Here is a 17,255-nt window from a genome sequence, read left to right on the forward strand (position 1 = left end):
TCTGAAACTACAATTATAGCTTTATTTGGAGTTTGAATTTCAGGTTCCATGCCTCCTTTATCTAGTTTTGAGAAAAAGATTTATCACCTAAAACAGACTTAAGCTACTAATAATCAAACCCCTTGGAAACAGAAGATCTACATACTTACCAAACTGAAACTGTGCATTGTCCACAAGGCGAATTGATGCAGGAGCACATCTCTTGGAGGCAAAGGTAGGGGAACGAGAGGGAGGAAGAATAAAAAGATTATGTACATTGCTGTTTTTAAAATTCATTAGAATCAAGTTTTCACTCAAGAAAAGCACAGATCTTTTGATCCCAGAGACCTCTCTGCCATCACCATCTTTGAAAAGGGATAACTATCTCTTAGGTATGTCTAGACATAATGCATTTAATTTTCAGTTTAACCTCAAGCCAACTTTGGAATAGTCCAAAAATCATTGACCTTCAAGTAGTGAGTGTTTTTCTAAATTGGCACATGCACTAAAGATACCAAACTTGATTAGTATATCAAGCTTATGATGCTATGTAATCAAAGATACACATATATTACAAATCCACTGGAAAAGTCTAATTATTGAGAGCTAACCCTGGCAGGCAGCTAAGCACTACACAGCTGCTCACTTAACTACCCATACAGTGGGACAGGGAAAAAATCAGGAGGGCAAAAGTGGGAAAACTCTTGGGTTGAGATGAAGACACCTTGGTAACCAAAATGGGAGAAAACCCACAAAAGTGCAATGCAAACAAGCAATCAACTACCATCAGCTGACCACTATCCAGCCACTCTTCAAGCAATGGCAAGCCCCGAGAAACTCCTCCCTCCAGTTTTATTTCTGTGATCTTACATGGTATTTGTCTTTGGTCAATTTGGGTCAGCTGTCCCAGCTGTGTTCCCTCCCAGCCCCTTGCCTGCTCCCAACATACTTGCAGGTGGGAAGAGAGTGAGAAACAGAGAAAGCCTTGACACTGTGTACACACTGTTCAGCAATAGCTAGAACACTGGTGTGACACTGTTTTGGTCACAAGTACAAAAGCTAACACCACATTGGTTGCTATGCAGAAAGTTAACTCCATCCTGGCTAGACCCAGTACACTAATGCTCTGTAATCAGACTGCAGTTAAAATCCATACCTGGGTCTGATCTAGATTTCACACTGTAAAGAAATGTGAAAAGCAGTAAGAACAGCTACCTTCAATCAGGTAAACTGGAGTTGGACTCAATGATCTTTGAGGTCTTTTCCAACCTGGTTGATTCTATGATTCTGATCATGCATATGCCTACAGCATATAATCTGTGATGGTCACGTCCAGCCATACTGAAATGTATGGCCAGAAGAATATGACAAAGTGTAAAATTTTAGGCTAGTCATCACCTAATCACATGGATATGGAAGTACTCCTCTTTCACTTCATTTAACATGTTCACCCTCCATAACATCACTAACATATGCTTGGTCACACAACAAGAAGAAAGAGCATGAAGACCTAAGATAGCTCACCAGGCAGGTTGACAGAAGGCAGCCAGATGAATGGTTTTAAATGAGACCAACCCACCCACAACCTGCAGGTTGACTATTCTTACATTAAAGAGGACTGACATAGAAAAGAAACAGCTTATCAGATAGCAATCATTGTAACTACTACCAAGATTGATGCAACAGAAGAGAAGAATAAGTAGTTCAGGCTCAAGTAAGCAATAAAACAGCAGCAGCAGCAACAGAAGCTTGGAAATGGAGCAACACCAAGTGGCTAATAGTGCCTTTTCTTTTCCCCCCTCTTCTGGTTCCCTAAATGATTTAAAATGTTGATCAGCCATATGATTAAGCATTCCAAAAAAGTCTGCTTGGGTACCTTTAACAGGAAGAACAAGCACTAGCAGTAGAAGCACGACAGAAAAAAACTGGCAAGTGCTGCTGACTAGCATATACATGTCATTCACATACCAGTTTGAACATCTGGCTTGGAACATTAAGCCATTAATTTAGACCAATCACTGGAAAAAATGTAAAGCTGTGTTTAGTTTGGCATCAATTAAAACATTTCTGAAATTACTCCCCCAATTCAGGGTACATTCTGCCATTCATATATACAATTTGATATGTTTTGCACAGAGCAAAGAAATGTTAGTCAGTGAAGAAAGAGGCTAGCCAGTGTCAGATTTGTTTGGAAGCACAGTCTTGAGGAAATGCATGACAGAATTTGTATACCCATGTATGAGCTTCACTACCTGAAACCATCTGACTGCACTATTCTCTATTTAAATACTACAGAGTAAGCACAATTCCACCTTGAAATATCCATCTCACCTGAACTTGTCACTGTGCTCGTCACCAGGAAGTGATTTCTAAACACAGGCTGGATCCTTCCATTGCATTCCTTTTGTTCCTTTGTCACTTCAGAGCCATAAATTCACCTGCCTTTTACTTGTATGCTGCAACTTAATTTCTTTAAATACTGGTTCCTTTCGCAAAGTCCTAATTAATCTCAGCGTAAAGCTCTCAGTTGAAAGAGATGCAAAGCCAAATTTTTTGTAATGCAATATGCAAATAACTCCCACTGAAACAAGTCTTTAAAAGGCACGTCCACAATTTGGCTCAGAATATCAAGCAAACTCATAACACGCTCAATCCTCAACTGCATAATTTCCAAAAGCTTGATGGACATGCTTATGAGCTTCCTATCTCAGATTCTTGGTTATCAATTGCTAGAAATACCAGAGCATCAACACACCCCTACCGCTACAATCTGTGTCCTGGAATGAAGTCAACATGCAGCTTTTCTTTACCTGCTTTGCCACTTCCCTTAAGCAGGCCACCCCTCGTTCAAAGTTGGGGAAGACCACAGAGCCATACTTCTGGTATTCAGGGACTGGGCGAATCTTTATTGTCACTTCAGTAACCACTCCAAGAGTTCCTTCAGGAAAAAAAGAGAAAATTGAGCAAAATGTTTCCAGACTAACTTCTTGCAAGTTACCCAACTTAACAACTGTTTACCAGGATGGTATAAGTTAACATAAATCAGAAATCCTAAAAATTCAGTTTGCAGTAGTAGGTCATTTATTCCTGATGAATACATGCTGAATTCTTACAAGATATCCTCTAAATCATGATGTTTGTTACTAGACTTGTGGGCTTACTCCACAGGTCTGTTTAAAGCACTGTTAAAAGCCATTTCATTTCAGTCCTAATTAAGGTCTCAATGTATTATCCTAACACAAGAAATTCATGTCTGCACAATGCCACCCACCAACACACCAGAAGTCACAGAAATAAAGATGCTCAAATCATCAAGCCATTTCAGAAGCTGAATTAATCACAAAATCATCAAATCATAGAATTTCAGGGGTTGGAATGGACCTTACAAATCATCTAATCCTAACCCCCTGCCATGAGCAGGGATACCTCCCACCAGACCAGGTTGCTCAAGGCCTCATCCAACCTGGCTCTGAACATTGACAGGGTTGGGGCAGCCACTACTTTTCCCTGGGCAACCTGTGCCAGTCTCACCACCCTCATAGGAGAAACCTTTTTCCTAATATCTAGCCTAAATTTCCCCTCCTTCAATTTGAACCTGTTACCCCTTGTCCTATCACTGCAGTTCCTAACAAAGAATCCCTCTCTGGCTCCCCTGGAGCCCCTTCAGATACTGATAGGCTACTATGTCTCCACACAACCTTCTCTTCTCCAGGCTGCAGTATATGAAATTACTGTGTTTATACCTTCAGATCCCATAATGAAGTGATGGATATCAGGTCCTGTTGACATGCGAGGTACTTGACAGTTTTTTTCTACTATCCCTCTAGGAGTTACCATTTTTATATGAATCACCTGTTTAAACAATATGCAATGACTATAATTACTAGTATTAATCACAGGGGGTTTTATTATCTTTATTTTCTACAAAACACTTCAAGCTTCACACAGTTCAGCTCTGTACACTTTAGACATTCTGTAGGCAGTTCCAAGAATGCTTGGGATAACCTGAGGACTGTTACCAACAATTATTTTTAGCACAGCCCAGTTTCTCCACACAACAGATTATTTCCAGTTCTACGACAAATTGTCTCAGCTGTTGGCTGCATGAAGGCAATACCAGCTAAAACTATTTTGCTTCTCAGTGTAGACAGAACTTCACAAATACCAGGATTCTAACCCAGAAAAAAAAAAATTATATAGATATAGTACTTCAGAGGTAAAATGTGAGGGGTTAAATTCTGCTTAAGTTTGGCTTTAGAACTGCTGCTTGATAAAGCTAATACGATTCAGTGTCATTGATTGGTACAGAAATGTTTCTATTAGGAGGAAAGAGAGAAACAAGCTTCGTGAAAGAGATTATCAGTATCAAATCTGCCAGAAGACCGACACATATGTAGGGCTAGGAGGTTTTCAGTGTCATTGCTTCCAGCTTTATTCATGCACACAAATAGAGTCCAGATGTGAGGGGTTTAATCCCTTATTCAATTATTTTATGCCAGGGAAAGGTGGAGTTTCAGGGGTTTTTTTAGTGACACCTTTAAATGAAGCAAAATGTCTGAATTTCAACTAATGGCTTTAAAACTTTCAAGCCCAGGTAGCTAAGTAATTTTCATTATATGCAATTTATGAACCACTGATTCTGCAGTGAGTGGATTTTAGGCAGCTTATATAACAAACTGCTTCAAGATATAAAGTTTCCTTGGAAAGTAAACACTTCCCTGAAACATTCTCACTCTGCCATTTCCAAACTCATGAACTGTTCTGAATCCATTTTCGATCTTATTTCCTCCTAATGAAAATTTCAGAAGCTGTTTTAGCCTGAAGTTAAGTTTCCATAATAGCAAAGCCTTCTGCTTCACAACTCCCAGTACAAGCAAAACTATACCATTCAGTAACACTTCAGGCAGCAGGGGAATGATGACACTAAGTGCTAGTAGTTTTAGTTCAGCCAGATTAACTGAATAAAAACTGTGTAGTTCCTGCCAAGCTCAGCTGCTGACAGAAGTGTCACATCTGTGTACAGAACAAACATGTCTGAACTACAAGCTGATGAAAAAGCCTGAGGTGACTGGAACACACTGTCTAGAGCAAGGAAAAAATTCATGTGTGGAAGGGTTATTGTTCAAACTATGAGAGAAAGGTGTAAGCAAAAAGGCAGGCAAAGTCTGAGCAGGGATGATTTATCTTCAATATATTTGTTAGAACAGAAAAGGTGCACTTTAAAATCAACAAGTGTGCTTAAAACTAAAAAGTTACCTGAGTTAATAAAAAGACAAACTATTTTAACGCTTAAAACAGATTCAAGAGTAGAATACTGCCCTTCCTAGTCCATTACTTCCTTCCTCAGGGTTCCTACAGACCATGTGGTGGCATTAAATTTTGCCATTGTGCATCCACACGGTCAGTTAGATTGGTCTAGTGATTTGAAAGAAACTACTAGCCTAGGGGGATGTAGGAAGGTGGAAAGAGTTAGCTTCCTGTCAAGAGTTATATAGTCCAACTACACATCTGCAGGAATACACAACAGGTAGGAGAGAACATGGGAATTCCAGACTCACTGTAAATGTTTGACAGGATTATTACATTGGATTAGTAGAGCACAAAAGTGAAGACAGCACCAAAATAATGACACAGTAACAATTCCTTAAGCTAGGGAGTACCAAAACGAAAATGACTTTTCAATCAGTGATAACGATTATTAGTACCAATACTAAAAGCAAGCAAACAAGCATCTCAGTCAAGATGTGATGTCAAAACTGTATCACACAAAGAACCACAATTTACTCTTTCTTTCTGTCATTGTAAGTCATTATAAAAGCTAAATCTCCAAACAGAACAATTAGAAAAATTATTAGAACTATTTACCAGGTCTTCAATGTTTCCATAGATGTTTTTTTTCATGCCTGATGCTCGCGTTGCTACCCATCCTCCTAGTGAGCTGAACTCCATGGAGTCTGGTTCATGGCCTGTACAGAAGCCACTTTCAGCAAGCTAAAGGAAAGAAAAAATACATCCTACAGAGCCTGCATTGGCTTAGTACTCCAAATTCAATATTCTATATTTGTTTTGTTTTTAAATAAGTATCCTGACCACACACACATTTCTTCAAGCACAAATTTTATCTTTAATATGTACATGAAATGTAAATTGATCTTGCTTCTACTGTGCATATGCTGTGCTAAATATCACCCTGTAATACTCCTCCCCCATACTGTAAAACTAAGACCTCAATTGTTCAAAAGAAGGTATAAATTCAAATACATACGGAAAAATTGTAACTAAGTAACTGCCAACTTTGCACAAATGCTGCCAATAAACAAGGCACTTAATCTCTTGTTCTTTCTGTCCTAATGCGATATGCAGCAGGTCTGCAGAAAATGTGAGCAAATTGCCTGTACTTAATTCTCTCAAGGAGAGATATGTTTTAATATACAGCCATCTGCTTAGGCTTCCTGTATGCAATGTTGTCAACTACTTGTGATGCAGATCAGACAATTCCTGTACATTAAATAGTCATTTGTTTCTCGGGTTTCTGTATTAGCTTGGCTTTGCCATCTGCACAGCACCTGAGGTTGACTAGATGCCCTCAGAATCACATCACCAAAGCTGCTGGACAGCAAGAATGAAAGCCCAAGTAGCCTCACATTAAGTGACAACTGCATTAATGCATTTGGTGTTGAGATACTCGATTTGCACTGACCAACTGATAACAATCACATTGGACATGCGTTATACGTGCTATACATCTTTATATAGATCATTAACTATGTTCTGCTGTACAAGGCAGTTCTAACTTTAAAAGACTGCAAGTCACATCTATGTACTGTCTATGGAGATTCTTCTATCTCATGGTTCTCTATTATACCAGAGGAACTTCTGACTTTTTATGTTTCATATATATGGTCATATATTAGGGAAGGGTTGGTTCTTAGCCAATGAATATAATGTTTACCACACCAGCAGTGTGAAAACACAAGAATTAACCTAGAATTCAATGATTTGGACAAGACATGAGGAACATCTAAGAAAAATATGAAAACACACTAGACACTTAACCAGATAAAAATACCTGTTTTTCCAGATCTTGTCCAACAATGCCAGCTTCCACACAAGCTGTTAAGTTCTTCTCATCTATCCAGAGAATCCGATTCTGTTGAAAAGCCAATCAAAACTAAGAATCAGTGTTTAAGAATTCTATCTCTAATGCTATAGGATCAACATACTTGGTCATACAATTTACTATTAATACCACTCCAGTTATTACTGCAGTGGAAGCTGAGCCTCCTCGTTCCCTCTACCAGGGAGGGAATACCAAAAACCAGGTCCTACCTTCAAGGCTAAAGGAGTTACTAAGCTCAGCAGGTACTCAGAGGCAGAAGAGCCTTACATCAAAGATACAGAACTGTTTCTGAACCATCTCATTACCATGTAGCCACAAAGCTATCATTTTAAAAGTGTAAATCTCTTTCATAATGGAAAATGAAAACCAGCAATAAATTTTACAGAGCTTCATTTCTAGACTGCCATAATACTATGAGCTTTACATTCTCAAGGTGTTATCTGCGCAAAAAAAAATAGAGTTATTTCTTGAAAGTTTATCCTTCAGGTTGATTTATCGATATTAGGTCACCTTACCAACTTCTGCTTTAAGTAATTTAATGTCTGCAAAAACTAGTGAAATTTGCAATAACAACTTCCTCTTAGCCTTTCATTTAACTTGAGATATGAGTTCCAATACAAAAGAATAGTAGCTTCCTCCAATTTTCAATTAAAGCTGCTATAAGAAGGCTTAACTGTAACTTTTTACTTATTAAATACACACAGGTCATATAAAGTAGTACTTGGCTAACATCGGAAAAATACCAGGAGTACCAATTTCATCATGCATGGTACATAAGTATTTCCATCCTTACCTTATTCTGGCAAAGCAAATAATGTCATTCTCTAGTGATCACCAAAGTAAATGTAGAATAATTTGAAAAAAATAAAATAAAACATTAAGAGAGACAAACCATTTGTGATGTATCCAGAGACACAATTGTTCTTTTTTCTTCTTCAGGACATTCAAGGGCACTAGAGACACTTGTCCCTCCTGCAAATATGGGAATGATACTTTGATCATAAAATTCTCATGTCTTCAAGTGACACACTCATCTTCTCAAATAGTAAATGCCCTTCCTACAAGGGCTATAATCCTAAAGGATAAGCAAATACCAAGTAAACCATACAGATGTATCCCACAGAAATAAGAGTTCTTGATGAAAACCTTCTTACAGAATAAGCCAACATCCTATGATCCCTGAGCTTTATGTCAAAACAAGGTAGATCATAACCCTACTTCAGCAGGCTCAAGGGGAAAAGCATCCACAAATAAAAACCTGAAGTCCTTTAGAAATTCTTTAGGCTGAGGGGACACAGATTATATAGGCCTTTACCTGTACTCTGTGCCTGGAACACATCCTGAAAAACCCTTGCTACCGCAGTCTCTAACTTTCAAACTGAACAATGTCCAAAAGGAAATCAGAACAATTTTGCAGTACAGTGTTTGGCCACAATCCTCCCTGAAACTCTGAGCTTCAACAGCACAGCAAAAAAAATTGATACATGTTGTGGGAACAGAGCACAAGTAATGCATCCAAAACTTTGGTAAATCTAATACAGATACATCAATCTCTTGACTTATTTCCTAGATTTCCAAGTCACAGAGGTACATTTCAGCTTCATATGGCCAATCTTCATACAGTCAATATTCAAGGTGTTGACATACTTTTAATGCCTTCCATTAAATGAATATAGCTGCTTTTAATACTTCAAGATCATTAAAAAAATTAAGACATTTAAAATACTACTAAAAAAATCTAACTCTTGAATTATTGGTACAATATATTACTAAGAACACATTTAAATTGAAGTAGAATACATTTTCACTAATAACCTTAAACAGAGATGAGATTTCACAACACTTACCACCAAATGGTATTATGCAGAGATTGTGTTTGCAGGCTAATTCCACAATTTTAACTACATCTTCATGGCAAACTGAAAGAGTCCAAACAGACAGGATTTGTGCTTAGTACTGTTATTTGTGCTTAGCACTAAATCCTGCAATCTGAATAAGCAGCAGCTCCTTTTCTGACACCAGCAAGGAATACATTTCAAAGTTAGAATAAGAATAAATAATAGAATAAATAAGAGCTGGGCTCAGAAGTATCTGAGTTACAGAGTAAAGTTTAGACCTCAAACAACTTTACATTTGAAGTGCTAATTACAGTCTTAGTCTCTTGCTCTACTCGTGGATTGAGACCTCCAGCAAATTCTCAGGGCAAGATGGGCTACCAAACACTTAACAATTCATCAAGGTATCTTGGAGAACAAATCAAGTTTAAAGCTTTTATTGAAAACAGGCTGTTCAATTTATTTTAAATGAGAAATAAGCCTCTTCTGAGAGCTGAACAACACAGCTTTTTCTTCCTGGTTGACATTAAGTTTCAGAAGTAGAGTTACTGGTGAAATATAGTTTTTCAGAATGCATTCTGCATCTGGTCAAAGAGGGAGGCAGAAATGCTTGTGCACAGGCAAGTAAAAGGATCAAAAAAGAGATCAAATATAGTACATACATGAGTTTGTACCAACAGCAGAGAATGAGCAAACTCTGGCTACTTTGCTCTTACCATACAGAGCAGTTTTAAATAAAGGAGTCAATCACTTTGTTTCAGCTGCTTTTGGAGCTACACAAAATACAAGCTGTGGCAAGTACTGTTCATAGTTACCAGTGCTGTCACATAAGTACCAAGGCACATGGAAGCAGTTCCCAGTGACCAGAGATACAACTTAAGTCAAAAAAAAAAAAAAAAAAAAAGAAAAGAGTATTTATATCCTTATTACTGACCGAAACAAGAATATTTCTGCTACATGTTATCTGCAATGGCATCAGTTATTACTGTGTTTAAAGCAGGCCTAACCCGTACACAGATTGCACTCCACTTTCTTCAAGTCAATGATCCTTTGTAAAGTGTTCTGATTGGAGTTACAGGTGTCATTTTTTTTTTTACTAAAGTACATCATGTCACAAAACAAAGTCCTTTAATACAAACATTTCACTACCTTTCTACCATCATGTATGCCTTTAAAACCCAAAACTTACACTGCTATTTAGACAACTACTCTTGGTGGACATAGAAGTTCACATTATACTGTGATTACTTAAGTCATGAATGCAGATGTCAACAGAAACTTCAGCTATATTTAATAATAAATTTGACTTCCCCACAAAAAATATGGTATTTCACAGACACAACCTGCACTCCAGATGTTAAACAATCATGATTACCATTCATGAGAAAAATTCCTTTATTTTCTGTAAAGATGAGTGAAGTCAGTGAAGCAAGAGAGAGCTGCCCCATGACAAGAAGGAACAGGAGTTTACTAAACAATGGCCTCCCAGATCAGAAGGGAGAGTGAGACAATTAAAGCTTACCAGGCCATACAACTATATCAGGAATTCGCTTAAACATTCCTTCCCTGAGTACAAATATCTCATGTAGGCAGTGACCTGAAATACAAACAATAAGTTAGCAAGTTCAAACAAGGAAGAATCCAAAGCCACACAGTTACATAAATGAAGTTCTCTTACCATGAGCTCTGAATACCCTATCTTCTGCATCCTGGGAATAGGAGATTTTAGTGGCTCTAAGATCCTGAAGAAATTCTTCATTTACAATGGATGGAGGTACATCATTAACATTTAAGGATGCCTACAACACAAGAAAAGAAGTTCATTAAAGATAAGTTCACTTGTACAGCATTTCTGTGCAACAAAAAATAATAAAAACAGGCTAACACTAACTGATACCCAAACACAACTATTCAAGACCAGAAAAGACATCAGGTCTCCTCCACATCTTCAACCACTGATCCAACTTATTCTACCTAGTAGGAAGTTTTACTTCAGTAGCACATTCTTACCTTTCTTCCTCCTAATAAGTTTAGAGAAACACACTAGCTTACAGGTGCATACTGAACAAAATACCCTTTCTAAGGCTTCCCAAGACTCAGGAAAAACAGCTGCCTGAACAGAACTAAGACTCTCCTGTTGATAAACAGGTAGATATTGAAGGTCAAATTTCCTTTTTGACTATAAATTCTTCCTCTAATACAAAGAAATACCTACTAAAGTCACTACACATTCTTCAAATTCTTCTACTTACAGCTCTGTTTCCATTAACCCACTTCCCTTCCTCCTGTCATCTACTGCAAGTTAAACCCAAATCTGACCACAGCCTAATCGGAAGTCCAATGCAAGGCAAAACTAAGTTTGACTGATACAACCTAACTGGTATGCTTCAAGCAAAACCCACACTTAAAGACTTGTTAAAATCCATGTGGAGTCACAAGGGAGAAGTCCTGCTTAAGGTTTTTTAATGACCCATTCTCTCAGCTCCTTACAACAGGTGTCTTTTCTAGTACTCAAAGTTTTTCTGGTACTCACAGTGCAGACCTAGCCACTTAACTCTCTTTTCTGAAGTCCACATTAGGTTATTGGACACAAAAATGCAGTCCATGTGTCAACTTTTTTAAGCCACTTAGAGAATGAGGATTCTTTACAGGATCCAGTTAAAAAAGCATCTTCTTAGACATGAAGTTTAATGTTTTTATGTGCTTTGAAGGTTCAAAAAAACCCAGGGTTTTTTTCCCCCCCTTAAAAACGGAGCAAATAAAAAAATTACAAGAGTTCTTCAATTAGAGACAAAGCTTGTCTTATGACTAAAAACTAACTTCTTGACTCCAAGTTCTATTTCAAAAGAAAACATTGGTCAAGAATCTTATTTCCTGTTAACAAATTCCCTCAAGTCTGAGAGCAGACATGGAAGACTTTACTATCTCATCTTTTATTTTGAATACATTTTTTAAAAAAAACAGGATTTGCACAAAGATTACTTAAAACAGTGCAGTGCTTTCATACTTCTGTCATGAAATCCTTGCCGGCAAATTAACTGATAGCAACTCAAAAAGAAGGAGCTTGCACTTTTGTCATAAAGCCATCAGGAAAGACTACAGGTTGCCTGAAGATGCCAGAAAGAGCTGGCTCACAGCCCTATCACAGAAAGTATTTTGCACAAATGTTCCACAGAGCCAAAGGAACTTGGACATTTCTTGGACAAGCTTTACTTTTGCTTCTTGACAAGTATAAAGACAGAACAACAACATGGAATTCACTTTTCTTTCATCTTCTGAAGTTTGCCTTCTGTAAAAAGTATACTCACATATCTCAGTTTTCTTTCCTGGAACAGAGTTTTACCTATATTTGCCCTACATAACCTCCAGAACACCTGATACTTTTTGCCAATGTGTCTTAAGACAAAATCTTAGAAGAAAATCACCAAGTTAACAAGCCAACAGGAAGAAAATTGGAGATGAGTAATCTCCCATCTACCACAACAGCAGCAGTCTATTCTGAATGTGCTGAGCCTCAAAGCTGTAAGAGCTGAAGAAGGGAAGATTTCAACCAACAGGAAAGTTTTCAGGTAGTTTAAAGATCCACAGTGATGGAACTCGCCTACCAGTATCTAACCTACAAGCAATTGTGTAAGGTTATGCGGAAATTAAGGCTACATACAGAGGTAATTCAGAAAGAAATAGCTGCATGAGATGCTCATTACTGACAGCTAACATCATTTAGGGGTTCAAAAGTATAGCCAAATGTTTGGTTTAGAATCTTCATATGGGACACATGAGGTAATGAAAAGACAGCTTTAACAATTATTTGACTTCTGGAAGAGGATATGTGCTGTCCTGACTTGCTTTAAGGATAATGTTGTACTTATCGACATAAGGTGTCCAACAGGTGAGAAAAGGCTTTTCCCTCCACTATATTCACCTTGTCACATACAAACACAAAGCTGAAATTAGGTGTTGTTAGGTGAGAGGCTACACCACTACTGAGAGACCATAATTTTAGCAGCCAGTCACAATAAGCACAGGGGAAGACAAGTCTTGGATTGCTGCTCTTACTCTTCTGCTACTAATGCATATTTGCACAATGCTGTCTGCTAACCCAAAGAACAGAGCTCTGGCAGAAACCTGGGAAATACGAGAAACAAACAAATAGGAAACAAAGATCTTTAAACCACTTCTTTTAAGACAAACCCTTGCTAGCTGTGCTTACACTTTATATTTTAAACTTTGATTTCTTCATGGATTTCCATAGACAGAACTATTTCATATCATTGCAAGTGAAGATCTTTGTTCTCTGTAACAGGGTCATAAAATACTTAAAGCTGTAACAATTCCTTGCAGATGGTTTCAAGTGTCTTGATTTTTATCTCTTTTCCACAAGTTTTTTAATTCTTTAGATTTTTTTTCCTTCAAGATTAAAAAGTTAGTATTTGTCCATAAAAAGCTTACATGTACTGGCAAACAAAAATATACCCTTATTTATCCTCCAGGGACTGAAATATTTGAAGATTTGTGCACTGAAAGGCTAGGCAGGAAGACTATGTGAACTAGGTCTAAACTGCTGTCTGTGTCTGAAAGGAAGTCTTGTCTGAAAGAAAAAACATCAACAGGCCTTCAGCATCATGGAAGCAGGTACATTTACTGTTGTTAATTATAACAGTCACATGCAACAGGGAACCCTCCAGTCTTATATGATAGAGGTCTGAAGAGATGGGATAGAAAGACAAATGAACCAAGAGATCCCTCTCCTACTGCTGTTCCTATACTAGTTTCTTCATGCTTGGATGATAGCAGAAGGTGAAAATCCAACGCAGCATGACAACCTGAAATATAAACTAAGAGCTGACAGACATGAAAATGAGGGACCTGCAGCAGTACTTGAGACTGGCTATGAAACACCCAGATATATGCTGGAGACTCCAAAGAGTCCTAGTCTGTAACAATGTAGTCAGCCTGTTTCAGATCACAAGACCATCAGAACCAGAGTGACATAGCATAACAGAAAAGCTTTCAACATTGCTGGGAGATATCCTGAGGAGCTGGTTTGCAAGACATACTGTAAAATCAGGATACTATTCCAAAATCTGTACTTGTCCTTCAACTCTGCTTTGCTCTATATTTCCTCTACATGCAGGAACAGCTCTCAAGACCTCTGTTCACAATGAGTTAAAGCAGCCACCAGTTAAGAACAACCCTGGTCAAATTATATTAGCAGATGGAGATCCTGTAAGTCACAGCAGATGAAAGAATGTCTTGAGAAGACTGAAGAAACGTTTTCAGGCCCTATGAGATTATCTGCTTCAAAGGAAATGCAATCTCAAACTCATTCAAGAAATGGGTACAACTGTTATTCAAAGCAGGGTTGCCACAGTCACTGAACAAGCACAGCCAGCTCCCAATACTGCTCTAGTTAGGAATTCAAAGCTTAAAAGGAATTCTTGTTAGAAGGGAGTCAGGTCTTCTGACTCTGACATAAGGTACTCTGTCTAAAAGGCAAAATACGTATAATTTATAAAACCCAATGTGTTATTGTCCTCAAAACATTCAGTTCAAATCCTGAGTATTCCAATAGATACTTTCCAGCATCCAGGCACGTAAAAAAAAAAATTACTGTCAAATAAGAACTTTGATACCTTTAAATACACTGAAAACACATCACAATTTAACTTCCCCGTATTTTCTTTGTTATCATGAACAACACTGAAGTTGCATAAACAACTCCCTCTAGGCTAAGTTTCTACAGTCTTGAAACACAAGCCATAAACAAGGACAAAAACTCCCTGTGTTGGAACCTTTCATTCCAATAAATGTACTACCAGTTAACCTAAAACCACGAGTCATGCTAAGGCATGAAAGATTTCACATAATAGCTCTACATCAAATATTTTTTTCACAAACGCAGAGGCATTAATACACTGTATTTACATCAATTATGTGCAACAGCTGAATCTTCTTTAACACTGTGGTCTTGATTATCACCAAGACTAATGTTCAAAGGAACTGGTTCAGCTATTTACTTACTCTAGAGGTAGTTTTGTGCTCCAGACTTGCTCCAAAGGTTTTTTCTATCCATTCCTTAAAAGTTGGTAATACCATACCACCTAATCTGTACCTGAAAAGTCAATATTACATAGGGTCATTTTAAATTAAAAGAATGTATGTCAGATACACTTCTTTCCATTCTATGTATGCACAAACAGAAGTTCTAAATCAAATTCTTTACCTACAGGCCTGCAAAGGTTCTTCACATTTAGTTTTCATGCAACTGCACATTTCATCATATTTAACTGTTCTGTACTTCACACAGAATCAAATCAGTCGTACACATCTTTGGTATCACTTAGCTTTGGGAGTTGTGTCATAAGGCTATAGATATCCCATCCCACCACTTTTAAGAAAGAACTACTCCCTTTCAGCAGCATCACAGTTTACATGCCATTTACAGACAGGGGACATGCATGTACAGACACATGGCAATGTAAACAGCAGTCTCAGACACACAAACGCATCTCAGTACCCCTTATGTTTTCAAGAAAAAAAAAAAGACAATGTTAAAGATTCCTCCTTCATCATCAAAGTGCAACAGAATCCATCAAACAATGTAAAATTATTTCCAGCACAAACTCTTTTTGTCAAGAGCTTTAGCTATTTGACAAATGCAGACTTAGATACAAGGGACAGAGGAGCTGTTTGCGACCATGTGCACCACATGTGACAACACATATGGCCTGGGACACAGTTAAACATCTAGAAACTACTGCCATTAATTGTATACATAGACACACCTTGTGCATGTTTATGTATTAACAAGTCAGAGGAAAAGAGCAAAGAGATCTTCCTTTGGTATTAAGAGCTTTCACCAGCTGAGAATTCTTACCATAGTCTTCACCTGGGTCACTGCATTGGGCCAAATGGGTCTTCCTTCTAAGATTTTTCAGTCACTGTTAATCCAGTTATGACCCTGTCCTTCAAGGTTGTTGCAACCAATTCCACAATTAAGTCACTAATTTCACAGAAAGATCAATTCCTTTTGTTTCCTCACCTACCTCCCAGCTCTCCTACTGCTAGAAAACCCTACTTTACTCCTAGAGACAAAAGGCTAGAACGTTATCTCAACTCAAGCTAGACTTTTCAGCATGCAAGACAGTGTTCAGTCATTCCTCCTGTGATAGCTGTTACTGTTTCAATATACCCATATGAAAGTTACGTGAATTCTACGAAAAGGAAAGTGCAATAAGCAATGAAAGTTTAATGCATCTGCATCAGGACTTTACACGGAAGGTTGAGACCCAAGTCAACTCAGTGTATTTTCTTCTCCAGACCTAATTCTTGGTATTGCCAACCTATCACTATAACAACTTTGCAAGGGGAACCTTAATCACTTACTCAAGGACAAACCAAACTATCAGAAAACCCCAAACTTTTAAGTCAAGACACAGACAGAAGTCACAGCCAAGGAGGAGTTAGTGAGTTTACTGCACAGAGTGCAATGCATGATGGCTCAGGGAGCAAGCTTAGTATGTATATGTTGATGGTTCAAGAAGTCCACCAAAAGACTTCCCCCTGCCACACACACAAACACACTCTAAAAAGCAGGTTTAGTTGCTCAGACCTGCAAGTATCTCTGGTGAGATGGCAGAGTCTATAATAAAAAGTTCATTTGACACATGGAAAAGCATAGTCCATAAAGAAAGTCAACATGGCTTTCATAAAGGGAAATCCTGTTTCACTGATCTTTGAAGTTCTATCAGGGTGTAAAAACAAAGTGAATAAAGGGGATGCAATGAACATGAAATTCCACACTCCCTTACACTTCCACAGGTGTGCTCCCCAAAAGTTATTTAAGAAAATAACATTGCTACAGTAGTGAAGGAAAGTTTCTTCAACACGCTGAAAGCTAAGTTAAGAAGCAAAGGGCAGAGTTTGACCACTGTCCAAGACAGACTCAGCAGTGCAACTTGCCACACACTGGTATTGCGACCAGTTCTACTTAATGCTTTCAGCAGTGATCTGGATTCAGCAGTGGACTCTCCAACTAGGTGAAGAACATTAAGGTCTTTTGGGGAGACAGATACTACACTGATTGGAAGTCAAGACCTGAAAAAACCTGAGCAGACGAAAGAAGATGAAAGATAAGACAAATGCAAAAGCCTCAAAAAATAATCACAAAAAAATGCATTACTTGCATATTTTGCAGAATCACACTGGTAATCAGTGCAGAAAAAAATCATGGCATCTTCACTGACAAAACAGCACAGCAGCCAACAGTGCTATGCATCAACTGGGCAGGTATAAGAAGGAAGATAGTTAATCTCTTTTTG

General features: G+C 38.0%; 1 protein-coding gene across 1 annotated transcript in view; it reads right to left on the minus strand.

Moving 5' to 3' along the window:
* The window catches only part of AGPS (alkylglycerone phosphate synthase), a 37,447-nt gene that overhangs the window by 18,413 nt on the left and 1,779 nt on the right, over positions 1–17,255 (minus strand). Inside the window, exons 2-11 of the mRNA XM_009083402.1 lie at positions 14,956–15,046; positions 10,613–10,733; positions 10,457–10,531; positions 8,947–9,018; positions 7,992–8,071; positions 7,049–7,129; positions 5,845–5,970; positions 3,723–3,831; positions 2,790–2,917; positions 150–201 (exon numbers count right to left, since the gene is read on the minus strand). Coding sequence (XP_009081650.1) covers positions 150–201; positions 2,790–2,917; positions 3,723–3,831; positions 5,845–5,970; positions 7,049–7,129; positions 7,992–8,071; positions 8,947–9,018; positions 10,457–10,531; positions 10,613–10,733; positions 14,956–15,030 — 919 coding nt within the window. The 5' untranslated portion in view covers positions 15,031–15,046. The remainder of the gene's footprint in view (positions 1–149; positions 202–2,789; positions 2,918–3,722; positions 3,832–5,844; positions 5,971–7,048; positions 7,130–7,991; positions 8,072–8,946; positions 9,019–10,456; positions 10,532–10,612; positions 10,734–14,955; positions 15,047–17,255) is intronic.

This window comes from Acanthisitta chloris, unplaced genomic scaffold (genome assembly GCF_000695815.1).
Source record: "Acanthisitta chloris isolate BGI_N310 unplaced genomic scaffold, ASM69581v1 scaffold4861, whole genome shotgun sequence".
NCBI lineage: Eukaryota > Metazoa > Chordata > Aves > Passeriformes > Acanthisittidae > Acanthisitta > Acanthisitta chloris.